At 37.1% G+C, this 15,377-nt stretch overlaps 1 protein-coding gene across 1 annotated transcript in view; it reads left to right on the top strand.

The window, feature by feature from the left end:
* Npl4 (nuclear protein localization 4) overlaps positions 1-13,773 on the top strand; it is a 60,584-nt gene extending 46,811 nt beyond the window's left edge. Inside the window, exons 9-12 of the mRNA XM_089638365.1 lie at positions 5,738-5,974; positions 8,577-8,761; positions 9,434-9,553; positions 10,752-13,773. Coding sequence (XP_089494491.1) covers positions 5,738-5,974; positions 8,577-8,761; positions 9,434-9,553; positions 10,752-10,764 — 555 coding nt within the window. The 3' untranslated portion in view covers positions 10,765-13,773. The remainder of the gene's footprint in view (positions 1-5,737; positions 5,975-8,576; positions 8,762-9,433; positions 9,554-10,751) is intronic.
* The last annotated feature ends 1,604 nt before the right edge of the window (positions 13,774-15,377 follow it).

The following is a 15,377-nucleotide window of genomic DNA, read 5'->3' as shown; positions in this document are numbered from 1 at the left end:
CTATAAGTGACCAGCTCAGGTACGGGGGCTCCATCGAAGCTAGAGAAGTTAGTTGGCTAGTTGGCCTCTCAGAAGCTGGGCGTACTGTACAGGGCCCGCAGATACTTTAATAGTACACAACTGCTCACCCTGTACAAATCGCAAGTGCGCCCTACTGTCGAATTTGGCAGCCATCTCTGGTCTGGAGCCCCAAAATACCTGAAAAAAACCCTTGACTCTGTGCAGAAACGGGCGGTCCGTTTGATAGATTCCCCAATCTTAACAAACGGACTCCAATCTTTAGAGCACAGGCGTCAGGTAGGTATGCTGTCCTTGTTCTATCGGTATTACAATGGAAGATGCTCTGAGGAACTAGCGTCATTGATCCCTTCGGCACCGGTGCGTAGTCGGGATACACGCCAAACGCGCGCCCAACATTTGTACACAGTTGACACTTGTCACATGAGAACGGGTCGCTTCTACGATTCGTTCTTAAGTTCAACAGCTCGGCTGTGGAACGAACTGCCGGCCTCTGTGTTTCCTCCCTCCTACAACATGGGACTCTTCAAGACCCATGTTCACTCCTTCCTCTCCACAAAAAGACCCTCCACACAGCATCCCCAAAGATGACATAGGCCCTGAGGGAAATTATTTTCTTCAGGGCCTCCTGTGTGGAGTAAATATAAAAATAAAAATAAAAGTCCGGCGCGCCAACGAGCTGTCGCTGATAATATTAAAATGTCACCAAACACAAACTATCATTAATAGACCAATGTACAAAGCATACAACAACAACAAATTTAAAAAAAACTCCGTCGGTAAACACAAGCTTTGGACAAAGACACTACAAATTCCAGGCAATAAAAGCATTTAACAATCTTTAACTCGATATAATAAAAAGTGAAAGAAACAAAAAACATTTCTTATACAAAATTAAATGATGGATTGGAACAAAAAGACAATATTATAGAATTTTTATTACATAAAATAATAAAACATATATACGTAATTCACAATACCATTACAATACACACATCATTATGTACAACCAAAGGTTGCACAACCATGCCTCATAGAAGGTATTATAATTATCGATTTTTTAAAATTGATTTACCCATTTTATTATTTTATTTCATATCAGTTTTATTCTATTTTATTTCATATCATCTCAGTTTTATTCTATTTTTTTTTTAATTTATTATTTCATATTACCTTTTTATTAAATTGTAAAATGGGGACCTCATCATACCATAAAACGAAATCCGTTTTTCCCTACCCGCCTAATTTTCTTCACAACCAGCCACTTCCACCTACCGGTGGTTATGGTGATAGATAACCCTTGGTGTCACATCGAAAGTAAGAGAATTTGGTGGGGGTGGGGAATGTGCTTTCTAGCACATTGCTTTGTTATAGGAAGGCCGTGAATGCTTCAGATTATTTCAAAATGGGCCTGCCGACTGTGTCGGTGAGTCTGGAAGGTTCGAGAAAGTTCATGAAGGTTCTATAAGGTTCCAAACTGAGTGGCAGAGTGTGTCTGTGAGTCTAGAAGGTTCCGGAAAGTTCGAGAATGCTCTTGAAAGTTCTGGAAGGAGCCACAGTAACGCGTGGCGCGGCACAGCTAGTAATGTTTTAAAATACGTAAAGTTTTTGTACCTAACCTAAAGAAAGCTAATACAGCGCCAGGCGCCGTTTGGCTCAGGGCCGGCCCTGGGCGACAGTGAGAGTTATTGGGTGGTGGGTGTTGGGTGGCAGAGGATCTAGGATGTAGGACACGGCCTGGCTGTGAGAACCACGTGTAGCTACAAGGTGTTGCGTGGGATGGTATATATATATATATATATATATATTTTTTTTTTTTTTTAAAGAAAGACGAACATTACTGGGATACTGTGACAATATTTGAAAATCTCCTACTATACCACTACAGTAAGCGGAAAATGTTGCTTGTGTTGTGATGGAGGACTTAGCCAGTCGAGGAATTGAACACACTATGCCTGGGTGGGACCCAAACGCGATGTCAACTCAGCCATTAGGACATTATTTCTAATTGGGGTTTTGTTATGATGGCATTTTGAAGATGTTGAAAACTATTGACTCTTAGTCGGCACCAGAACTTTTTGTGGGTTTACGTATTATTAATGAGGAAAAAAATCAATGAAGGTTTGAACACGTATATCGGATAGACAAAGAAAAGATTATCATAATAAAATGTGACCTAAACTTGGATGAAATAAATCAGAAACGTTCCAGGAAACGACTTTATACTTGAGTGGTAATGTGCAATGTCATGGGTCAGAATAATAGAGTGTTTTTGTCTTTCAGCTAAAACTGAACACTAACTAATAAATCTCTGAAATCGTCACACTGTGGCAAATTTACTCTACATTCAAGAACTCCTCAATGATTTTTTTCAAGAGACATTTATTTTTTTAAATTTGTGTCAAAAACGAAACTAATTGCCTAAATTATGCTGTTTTTGCCGAGTTTGTCGGGATTCGTCGAGGCCGAAAACTTGATTTTTAACATTACTGCGACAACCAGAATGATATTTCAAAAATTTAGAACTACCCTACCTTTTTTTTTACATTAGCTGCACACTATTTATGGCATCTTTGGGGATGTGTGGAGGGTCTGTTTAGAGGGAAAGTCAGGAGAGGAAGTTCTGGGAAGGAAAAGGTAGCAGGGGTGGGTAGGAATATGGGAGTCAATCAAATATCAGGAGTGATGGACGTATGAATCCATCCCTCTCAGTGCGGTGCAAGGCCATAGGTGGAGAGATTCCGGCTGGAGAGGTCAAGAGATCCCTCTCAACCAGTCTCTCCCGATCCGATCCGCCACCAGGCTGGCAAACGCATCCGCCGCCAAGACCTAGACAAACCTTACCCAATGAACCCAGGCACCCCTGCTAAGTCACCAAACGTAGCGAACCACTTGAGGTGACCTATGGCAGGGGTGTTGGTTATCCAATAAATTATATAAAGAAGAGTGTCTGTGGGTTTGTTTTTTTTTTTTTTTTGCAAATCTACTGTTTTATTCCGAGATTGATGAAATTTTGCACACTTGACCTTCGAGTCTCTGTCTACATGACATTAGGTATAACCACCCCCTGCCACCTCTTAACCCCTAGTGTGCCAAGAAATCCACCATGAATTTGCTGGAAACTCACTCTGCCTGGATTTTATAGTATTTTGAAAATGCTCATAGCATATTAAAATATATTTTATTCGCTTGGGTGAAAAGCGCATCGCAAAATTCCATGTCAAATGTCATAATTCCGATTTTCGTAGTACTGTAGGTATTTATTTAAAAGAAAAAACCTCATATGATTTATATTTTATTGTGAAGAACGTTTATTTAACTAGAAAATATAATAAAACTCAATAATATTTGCTCATGCTTTATTATATAATATTTTTTATAGCATTAGAGAAAACATTTCTCAGAATATAAGTAGCTAGCTGTACCGGGAAACAACAAGACAGATTTATATGTTTTTATAATTTTTTTTTTTTTTTTTCTTCATTCATAACAATATATTTGAATACAGTTTTTACATGCTTTTGGACTACCACACTAGACACATGTCCGTATTATGGTAGTCGAAATATATTAACACATTATGTGGTAATTTACAAAAAACAAATTATTTCACAAATAGTGTCAGCCAGCATATGGGCGATTGACATTTTATCCCTGGCATACCAAGGGTTAAAGCAGAATGATGCCCGGGCAACGCCAGGGACCAGTTAGTGTTTTACAAAATTAAATTAATAAAACCGACACATAAAAGTACACAAAGTAAAAAATGTAATACCTACTTACTTTGGTCAATCAGTAAATCAATTTTATCAGACGATTTTCGTTTTTCTTGTAGTTAACACTCTTCAAGCGGGCGAATATAGGGTCCCGTTCAGAAAATGGATTTTGTTTTAAACCGATATATCTTTTAAAATAATACATATATTTTAATGAAATTTATTTAACGTCGTAGTCACCACTCCCCAGCTATAAAATACTGTCTGAAATTAAATCTAGTTTGTAATACAACTCCTTAAACTGAAGTTTAAGTCAGTTTTGGGCATTGATGTATTATACTAGATTAGCCCTGTCTAGCTAAATTCATTTTAAAAATGACCCCACATAGCGTACGTCACAAATACAGAGATGAACTTAACAACCCAACTCTGTTTAAACTCCTTGTACAAGTGAGAATTTGTTCCCAGAGGTGTTGTAATATGGACATAAAGCCAAAAAGAAACTAACACGTACAGCAAATTTTATGTGCTGAATAAGGGCGGAATCATGAAAGAATTGATAAAAAACACAAAATGATTTTAATTTATTTTATTTGTGTTTTTGAATTCTATACAGGTCCTATAGAACCAAAAACGTTTAAACGTTTACATTTTTACTATTGTTCATAGGTTTTTTTTTAAATTTACCATAGTAGTTACATAGAATGGTATATAATTATTGAAGAAAGCAATCACTTTGTGACTTGACATCATTTAATTTAATTTAATTTGGTTTTATGCCCAGTTGGGCTTTTGCATGCATTTTAAAACAGAATATATCTAATAAGCTATCGAAAATTTATTATACAAAATAATTAAAGCTGATGAATATAAAATAATATTAGTAAAACATTTAACAGTAACATAAAAATTATAGAGACTAGAACAACACTACGCATCATTTAATAATTATACTACTATCATTCAATTAAAAATTATTTTGTCTTCAACCACTTTGTTAGAATTAAGACATTGTGTCAACTAGTTTTGGTCAGCTAGTTTCTCAACCTTCTTCAAGATAGCATTATTGAAAACTAACCTACTAAAAGTACTAAACGACTTTACATTAAATATAATGTAAGATTAACATAAAGATAGACATAAATCATAAATGTTGCGTGTTCACAAGCGAGCTGAACCACGACTTATGGGATAAGTCCCTTCCTACAGTCCCTACCTTAACCACCCTCACTACGCTGCCCAACCGGGTGGCGATATAGTTCCTCTGTCTTTACACTTCCTCTGTCTTTACACAGGGGTGCTCTTGTGTGGGTTGTCTCATAAAAAAAAATGTATTTTGAATTCTTGACATATTTGCTCGAAACCAATAAAAATCTAACCATTTTAATGCTATGCTTATTTTGCAAGTATGTCTGTAAATTGCTACAATTTTTAGATAAAAAAAGTACCTACGTTATATAAATAAAAATGCAATGATTTGGACAAATATCAACAAATTTTAATGATTCTTTTTGCAACCACTCAAGTAAATAATGATATTTTATGCTTCTAATAAACAAAAACTACACAATTACAACCACAAAGGAATTTAAAACAATTGTTAGATGTTTTTGTAAAAACTTTTGTCAAAAAAAAAACGAAAATCCCGCTGTCCGTAGTGTCGCTGTCATTTGATACATCGTTCGCAATGGAACTAACATATGATGTGGTGAAAAATATGTATTTATTTTAACAGGATAACAATAAATACAGTTATCAAGACACGCGCCAACCGCAATACACCGCACTCAAATTTAACACGCGCTCTTCCGTGGACTAAAGCACGCGGTGCAATTTTCGTGAGTAACTCTTGCAGTGCGACAGTGCTGAATAGCACTCTAATGGTTAATATAGTGTTTCTTTCAGTTCTGTATCATCAGAAAACATCCCTCGCCACGATGCGTTTACATCTACAAAAAAAAATCTTTTTTTTCTAATATATATGTACATTTCTTCTTTCCCAGGAAAAAGACCAGTACGGCAATGAGGTGGCCCGCGTGGCCCGACCTTTACCAGTGGAGTACTTGCTGGTGGACGTGCCCTGCGCGGCGGCGCGCACGCCCCTGGCCACGCTGCGTAGGCCGCGCCCCGGCCGGGAGCAGATGTTCCCCGTCGAGGCGCGCCCACTGCAATCGCACCACCAGGACCTGCGAGCGCTGGCGCTCTACCTGGCCACCTGGGAACAGGAAGAATTCTTGGAGGTACCTATATACATAATATTAACATCTTTCGGCCAGGTATTTTTTGCACTGGCGCTACCCTGACTCTACGTAGTAACTCAGCATACCCAAGCTATAAAAGTACCAAACGAATATTATTTGAAATGCAACTCAATGAACCTTGTAATATGTTTACTACGGTCCGCCTATCGGGATTTGCTCATACCTGCTTTCTTTAAATTAAATAAAGTGGGTGCGGAAAGGAGAAAGAGATTCTAATGTGGTTTCACGGTCATAAAAACCCTCATTCCAGGAATTTTATTATTTCACTAACAAAACAAACAAACATTTAACAAATAATATATTATCCTTTTGTTGAAATACCGATGTAAACGAAAGGCACGAAAATAAATTTTAAAAAAGACTTGGATTACAATTCGATAATTATTTTTATTTTATTTTTTCATGTTCTCCGTAAAACGGTTATTCACCAATACATTATGGAGAAGATTACAAATTAGACAAAAAGTATAGCAAAACACATAAAAAGGTCAGTTTCACTACTTTGTGACATACGTCAAAAGATAATTGTTAAACTGCCTGTAGGTTACGTTAAAAATGTCGATGGTCAATGCAGACTGGTTGAGCAGTTCAGTCGCTCTGTTGACTGGGGCGTTCTGATAGGCAGAAGTCCTCGCTTTTGGAGCATAAAAAAGGGTATGGGACCTTCCACGAGTATACTTGTCTGGGACATATAAGTTAATCTCTTTCAAAATAGATGGATTATGTATAGTTCCAGAGATTATCTTAAAAAAATGTTTTCCTAAAAATATTTTTCGGCGGGCTTCTAATGTATTAAGATCGAGCATTCCTGCTAAGAATAAGGATGGATACAGGAAAGGGTAGTACATATATTCCCTCATATATAGGTAACGCATGAATCTCTTTTGTACTTTTTCTATTTCGAGAATATGGTTTTGCTCAGAAGGGGCCCAAATAATGGAGCTATATTCCAAGATACTGCGAACAAGTGCTTCATACGTTCTTCGGATTGCGATTCCGCTGGTAAATGATCTTGAATTACGAAGAACAAATCCAAGCATTTTGTTGGCACGGGAGACAATATCAGATATATGGGATTTGAAAGAGAGATTTGCTTAAAAAATTACGCCAAGGTCTCGAATCTCATTTTTACGTGTTAATTCATGTTTATTAATGTGGTAGGGGAACAGGAATGTATCTTTGGACCTTGTAAATGTAACGACACTGCATTTCTGAATACTGAAGGGTAAGTTGTTCAGTTCCGACCATTTGACAAGAGAATCAAGATCGTTCTGCAGAAGAATGGAATCGATGTAACTTTTGATTGCTTTGAAAAGTTTTATATCGTCAGCAAAAAGGAGATATTTTGAGTGGTTTATAGTGTTGCCAATGTCATTGATGAATAAGAGAAAGAGAAGGGGTCCTAGATTCGATCCCTGGGGAATCCCGGAGTTAGTTTTGTATTCGTGAGAGATATGGTGTCCGTAACTGACATACTGACGACGATTGCGTAAGTAGCTAGCCATAAAAGCGAGGAAATTCTGAGAGAATCCGATGTCACTTAATTTTTTTAATAAAATATCATGGTCGACTTTATCAAATGCTTTCTCGAAGTCTGTATAAATCACATCAACAGGTACAAAATTTTCAAATGAATTATTAATATAGGTAATGAGATTCATAAGATTCGTTGAAGGTGACAGTGTGGGACGAAATCCGTGCTGATTTTCGGTGAGTGCGTGTTTTGTTTGGTTATATATCTGTGAATAAATTATGGTTTCTAAAAGTTTTGCGGGTGCTGACAACACAGCTACAGGTCTGCAATTATCTATTTCTGACTTTTTTCCTTTTTTATGTATAGGCGTTACTTTCGTTAGTTTCCACATTTCCGGAAAGATATTTTTGCGAAGTGATAGGTTAAAAATATGTTAAATATATTATGTACGTACATATAAATGCGACATTTACACAGAGATTGGTATATAATATTCCTGTAAAAACATTGAATAATTCCATCTTTTCTGCCATTGAAATGAGGCCGGTGCAAAAGGTAGAACTACCTTTCCCGGCCGAAGTGTGTTAATACAATTCAAGGTGTGATTAATGTGATAATAGTTTTGTTTTAACTCCACCATTTGGCATTTTTTCTGTCTGTAAATTTGTGTGTTACATTCTGGTTTAAGGTAGTGTCCGTGGTGGATACTACTTTATTATCCCGCCAGAGTTTGTATGGTCGTGGTTCCTGCTATGAGCTGTCAAATCGAAATAATTAATATAAGGATGTGAGATGAGAGAGAGAGAGAGCAAGAGCAAGAGCGAGCTTTACCGAGTGTAACAACTAATACAACTTATACTGTATTAACTATTTATGTCTTACTTTAACACAGTTGGGGTTATATTAACATTTACTAATCCCACATCATGGTACCTATTGTCCTGGAGAAAGTTTCAAAAAATTATTGAGATGGTGACATTTCTTTGAATAAATTGTATACATAATTTGGGACTTTTTTGTTCAGACGATCCTTTTCGCCCATTTCGTCAAATGTGGCGAAGTTTGAATAGAACTCATTTATTAATGTATTTGAATGTTCCCTCGCAGGCGATGTCGGACTTCCACCTGCTGCTGTACATCGCCAGTATGGAGGCGTTGCCCATGCTGCCGCACATGTCGGGGCTGCTGGCGGCTGTGCGGGCGGGGGACGCAGAACAGGCCAACACGTGGCGCCACTCCGACCACTGGGCCACCGTGGAGCAGCTCATCGCTGCCACTGAGCACCACACACAGTCAGTTGACACATCATCTCATTTCACTGACTAACTGATTAACTAACCATTGTTCTGTCTCCAGAGCAGCAGGATGCTCAAAATGTTCATTTGTGTTTTCTCACAATTAATTCTTATTTGAAAGGTTGTTAAGGAGGTCCTCCGAATCTGGAGGTTGCAAGTTCAAATCCCAGAATGCGCAAGTAAATTTTCTTTAATTAATTTGTGTTATTTCAAAATTAATTCATTTAAAAAATAGGATACAATAGGTATATATCTGGCAAGTTCAAGAGTGGAAGATGCTTTCAGTTTTGCTTCGACGAATGACCACCATTCAGAATTGAAACATTGCTTGAAATAGACCAGATCTGAATAGGCAGGTACATCCCAACCTTCCTTTTTCCTTCAGTACTTCCTACAGTCTCAAAACATACCCCAATTGGGAATGTCTGCGATGAATGAATGAATTGGCTGCGAGTAGTTGGGACTCTTGTGCGGAGCCTTCCAATCCTTATGTTCATGATTCTTTTAATATATTTTTGGTTTACTCTGAATTCCATGTAAAATTATTATTTTTGTGTGGTGATTGTTCGTTTTGGGACAAAGCGATCGACACAAAGTAATTTCTGTTGAAAGTTAGTAAACGATACTTATTGTAGGTAGAGTTTAACCGATATGAATAATAATTTTCAGTGCTGACCTGGCTTCAGGCTCCATGCCCGGGATAGACGATGGGCCGGTGTGGACCTGCCCACACTGCACCTACCACAACCCCCCTCACAAGGACACCTGCGAGATATGCGTACTGCCCAGGTAACTATAACTATATTATAATATTGATATACTGATCTGGTATTAAGACGTAAGTGTAGCCGCAGAGGCAGACCCAGCTTTAGGTGGATAGGCTGCGTGAAAGAATAAAGGTGAACTGCTAGGATTACAGTCAGTGGAGGAGGCCGCATCTCTTACTGGGATGATGCGCCGTGATGAAGATGACAGAACTGCTATTGGGCTCTGTTCTAAAAGGTTAGCCCCACTTTGTAATGGTGGGTGTCGCCTGATGTGTCAATATGCTGTATCTCCAAAAAGCTAGTTTTGAGATAAACGACTTTAAACTTTTTTTAACATTTTGTTACGTTCCTCGCAAAGTAAGAGTAGTAATACTTTCAATTTTGGTGAAAGTTTAGATTGACCCTTCATTTAAAATGCTGTTAAAAAATATACAAGTATATTTATTTATATTGACATATCACGCAACATGCAAATACCCTGTAACTCAAACTCCCACACGGCAACCGCATTGTAATGGCAAAACAGCATATTTGTGGGGTTGTCCTGACAGAATGCTGTATTTTAAGTTGCATAACACTGTCATAACAGAAGTGTTCTTTTTTAGATTTACAGCATTGTGCCATCGTCAACTCCTTGGGAAGTAACCACATTAAATAAATAAAAGTAATTTCATGTGATGGAATGGCATGAGCGCTGTAATTTCAAAATGCTGTATCTATAGATACTTCATATTGCCATAACACGGCCGCCCAGGGCTTGCCTGTTGTATGTTGGTGTTTTGCAATGATCTCATTGTGCAACACTATTATAAAAATGTAATTGATTTATTCCTTGTTTCAATCTTTGATTACAAAAATAAAGCCCGCCATCCCATGGGTTGGTAGGGGTAAGGAATGGACATAAACCATAAGACCCTGGGGAGAAAAGTCCCACGATTGCTGCACTGCAAACGGTTACATTACTTTAGTGAACTTTAATTTTCTGTGCAGGGTCTTACAGCACTCGGTTTATGTCTATTCCTTACCTGACCGCGGGACAGCAGGCAAAGGTGGATTTTCATCTTTTAGAGAAATAATTTCTTGCTGCACAAGAGGTAAAGTGATCTAATTGGGAACACAAAACCGTCCGACAAGAAAGATCAAAGAGTCACTTAATTTTTTTTTTCTGATTTGTGGCCATTAATATTGTATCAATAATAAATATTGTTGTGTGCTTTCAGAAATGCGATGTGAGGATTCCTGCAGAGACGTCTTCAAATGGTTAAATTTCCCCCAAATATTAAATCATAGCAAACCCAACTGCGAAGAGGGCGCATTGCCTAAGTATTTGGGTATTTTTATACATATTCTGAACCATTGTTGTAAGAAAACAATACTTTTTGCTATTTATACAGAATGATAAATCCCACACCAAAACTTATTGAGAGCTGATCAAATAAGGTTCTTAGCTTTTGTATAAAATTCCTTCAAACAGTGAACTACTAGTGAGCGAGAGGGATCCATTGCAATCTGAATGATTATTTGTCCATTCTTCAATGAAATAATCATCATTGGAAAGGAACTATAATTGGTCAACATTTTGCACAAATTAATAAGAATTGAACCCTTATGCGGAAAAATTGCATTATGTGAAAAAGTGTGTTGTGAGATATTGGCTGTTAAACATTTCATTTGAATGTACTAAGCGTATATGTATACAGGGTGTATCGGCACGTACCCGACAAACTTTAACCAGCTATTCCTTAGCATATTTGGAGTAAAAAATCTTATGTGCACTTTGCTGTCCGGTAACGTTTTTTTTTTAATAAAAAATTTATTATTCATATTTTCACCACATGTCACCACTGTTTTATCCTTTGTCAAAGCTTGAAAACCCTTCTGGCAAATATTTTATTCGAATTCCGTTGAATAATGCACGTGTGTACCTATATTGGCGCACTTTTACAAGCACAGCGAAATGGCACGGCACCATTCGTCTCATTTTTAACTATTATTATTTAGTGTGTGCGAAAGAGCGAAGACGCTTTTTGACATACTTGCTTATAACAGCTGTTGAACATGAAACGCAATCCCAATGACAGTGATGTAGTGTGGAAATTTTATTTTTTTTTGTTTTTAATTGAAAAAAAAATGCTACCGGACAGCAAAGTGCCCATAACATTTTTTACTCCAAATGTGCTAAGGAATAGCTGGTTAAAGTTTGTCGGGTTAGTGCCGATACACCCTGTATATCGAATGTCAAATAAATATTTATATAATGAGGTATTTCAATTTATTGATAAACTTTTGAGAGCAATTAGCGTAAAAGACAAAAAAATAATATTCCATAAATCAAAAAATTCAAATAATTAACACCATGCAGAAATAAAATATTATCACCATAATAAAATGCAAATATGCCTACTTTGTCTGTAGAGATTCTGTGAGATTTTAAAACGATATTTGGTGTTAACAATGGCGCGTGATTTGAATGGATTTGCACAAAAACAGTGTTATTTCGATAATGCTGTCTTTCCGCATAAGGGCTCAATTATGGTTATCACTTCCTGTCCTTTGGGGAACAACATTGATATCTATGTATCGGCGAAAACCACTTTATTCTGTATGAAAATTACATTGTTTATCGAACTTATTCCCCCACCTAGCTGAAAAAACCTAATGAATGCAGAATATTGGAGATAAGGGCCAAATTCTGCATTGACAGGTTTGTCTCCGCTTAATTCTAAATCTATACAAATTATGTTTTTTTTTTAAATTTCATGTTATTTCTCTCTTAGGGGTTTATTTTGAGCATTTGATTTAGTTTAAACACAATACCGCCCATGGATAAACAATACCTTTCAAATACACATTTTTAATGGACAGCCCTGCTTTTACATAAACAAAAACTTACATAGAGCATTGGATACATGTGTGTGTCGATTATGACATTAATTTAATTCTATTTATTATATTGTCTCCTCTATGATTCGCTGTGTGATATTATTTTCTTTGCCTATATACTTATTCAAATTATTTGATCATTTTTTTGGAATTTGGGAGGTTTGTTTATTCATTGACAATATTATTATGTTAATCCTTTTTAGTGTACAACGGATTATAATAAATCTTAGTAAAGATATTAGAGAATGCTTGTACACTCGCTTAGCAATCATTATTTTATTGTAAAAATAAATGCTTTGAAACATCATCACTGATTATACTATATGTATTTGTAGGGGAGATTGTTATTGACATGATAATTCTCATATGATTTGTATCATTTGAATAAATAATAGTGAATTTAAATTTGTTAATAATCTGTCCATTCTGCAATTATTATTGTTTATACACACCTATTATGAATTATGATCCCTGATCTCATGTTTAGTTGTTTTTTCTTCTAAAAGACCACCCCATTGCATGCCCAGCATATAAAAGAATGTATTTAATATAATTATGCATTATTGTATTAGCAATAAATACAAAACAAAAAACATCCTATATTCCCTGCATTAAAGGTGTTTAATAATGGCTGTGAAATCTGCAGCATTCTGTTTTTATAAAAATAGCTTCTATTCACAGAATGATCCCTTATTGCCGCCAGCTACACATCCAAGTAGCAGATTCTATCTTTTCAAAAGTCTAAATCTAATCTATCAAAAAAATTACACATAATTCGCATTGAATCTGTGTCGGATTGAACTAGGTTAATTGCCGCTCTTGGCAATAAGAAATATCCAAACAACGCTCCTAATTGTATATTTAAGAATATATCCAGATTATGTGATATAGTACCTCAGCTGGAAAGAAACAGTTTGGTGTCCAAAAGTACTAACTTTATAATGTTTTTGACCTTAACATGTGCGCATAGACAACAACATATGCACATAGACAACAAATAAATTATTGCTATGTTGTCAAAAATTAATTTTGTTAATTATAATTTGAATTAGTTTTTTTTTTCTTATAAACATAATTTGTACAGCCAACATATTTTTTTATCAACTTGGTAAAAGATAGCTTCTGTTATTTTTAACCCAGTGTGCATTTCTGCTCAATTGCCGAAAAAAAAAATTCTATTTCAAAATCATTATTTATTTTTATTTGAAAATATTGTTTACATATTTAGAAGATTGTTATTTTATGTATTTTTTTGAAATCGCACATTGTACGTATGTTTGTAATGACGTCACACTCGCTTAGTTGCGAAGCGACAGTCAAAAATTAGGATTCTAATTTTGTATGACTAGAAAAATAAAGATTTCTATGCTGATGTGTATGCATTTATTTAATACCTACCTTAAAAATCGTTTGAACTTCGACTTAAATGCTATATGTTGCAAAATATTTACAAAAATATGTCGATGCCAAAAAACGAGAGAAATAATATTCAAAACAAAGAAATACATTTTAAGGGATACTTGGCGCCTATCGAGCGAGGATTCTTTCCGCAATCAACACAACTTCAAAGCTACGTAGATAGAGGAAATTTCTTTGCCAAGCACAAGATCTGAATTGCCAGGTTTTGATTGTACAAATCCAAAATTTCAGTCCGTTCGGCACCAGAGAAAACGGCTTTCAAAGTTCGAACCCAAGTCTTACATTTATGCCACTTTTTGCAGATTTTGTCATCAATTCCACTACATACTACAGACCTACGAATCCAAAAGTTTCTGTCCGTTCGGTGTTATAGAACTAGAGAAACCCGTTTCAAAGGTCGAACCCAAGTCTTGTCATTTTATATAAATGCTACTTTACTAGAATTTTGTCATTGATTCCACTTCAGACCATAATTCTATGTATGAACCCAAAATTTCAGTCCCTTCGGCGCCATAGAACCAGAGAAAACGGCTTTCAAAGTTCGAACCCAAGCTTTGCATTTATGTCCATAAGAATGATGATTTTTCCACAAATTATACTTTTTGCAGATTTTGTCATTGATTAAGTAAACAGTAAGGACGGGTTGTTTCGGAGAATCTGAACAATTCATCAAATTTCAACGTTCATTTTCAAGTTCTGTGAAAGATTTTTTCAAGTTCTGTTTTTATTTCAGTTTTGTCAAGCAACTAGCCTACAATGATATACAAACAGAACTTGAATAAGTCTTTCACATAACCCGAAAATGAACGTTGAAATTAGATGACTACAATTTGGTAGGCGGGAATGGGTACCGCCGCCCTGGGAACCATTTATTGGATGACCAACACCTCTGCCACAGGTCACCCCAAGTGGTTCGCTACGTTTGGTGACTTAGCAGGGGTGCCCGGGTTCATGGGTTAAGGTTTGCCCAGGTCTTGGTGGCGGGTGCGTCGGCCCACCTTCTGCGTGGCGGGCCGGTTGGGAGATGCTGGTTGAGGGAGACCCTTTACAACCGGTTACCGCTGTCCGGGCCGCTCGATAGTACAGGGGCCCGACCCTCAGGCTCACGACTAAGGGTGGGCTGCCCCATCAGCGAGTGTAAAAACCCCGCCACTGCTGTTGTGCCGGTTCGTGACCGGAGGGGACCCAGCAGCAGCGTTTGGGGCGCATTGGATGCCCTCTCCAGCCGGACTCTCCCAGCCTATCGCCTAGCACCGCAGTGGGTGGGCTGGAACCAAACGCTCATCACTCCTGGACAGCCTGAACCCCATATTCCTACCCACCCCTCACACCTTTCCATTCCAGACCTTCCTTTCACTTCATACCCTTTCATGAATATACATAAAAACAAACATAACATCTTTACAGCGGCGAGTAGCAGGCGTCCCCGGTGCGGGCCAAAACTGTTGGTAAATTTTGCCAACATTCGCGGCCTGCACACAAATTTAAATTCCGTCCATCACCATCTTTTGTCCCAACGTCCCAACCTTCTTTTCCTATCCGAA

Source organism: Hesperophylax consimilis, chromosome 12 (genome assembly GCF_061612785.1).
Source record: "Hesperophylax consimilis isolate HC1 chromosome 12, BYU_Hcon_1.0, whole genome shotgun sequence".
In the NCBI taxonomy this organism is placed as follows: Eukaryota; Metazoa; Arthropoda; class Insecta; order Trichoptera; family Limnephilidae; genus Hesperophylax; species Hesperophylax consimilis.
The sequence above is the reverse complement of the archived record's forward strand: the minus strand, read 5'-3'. Positions and strand labels throughout refer to the sequence as shown.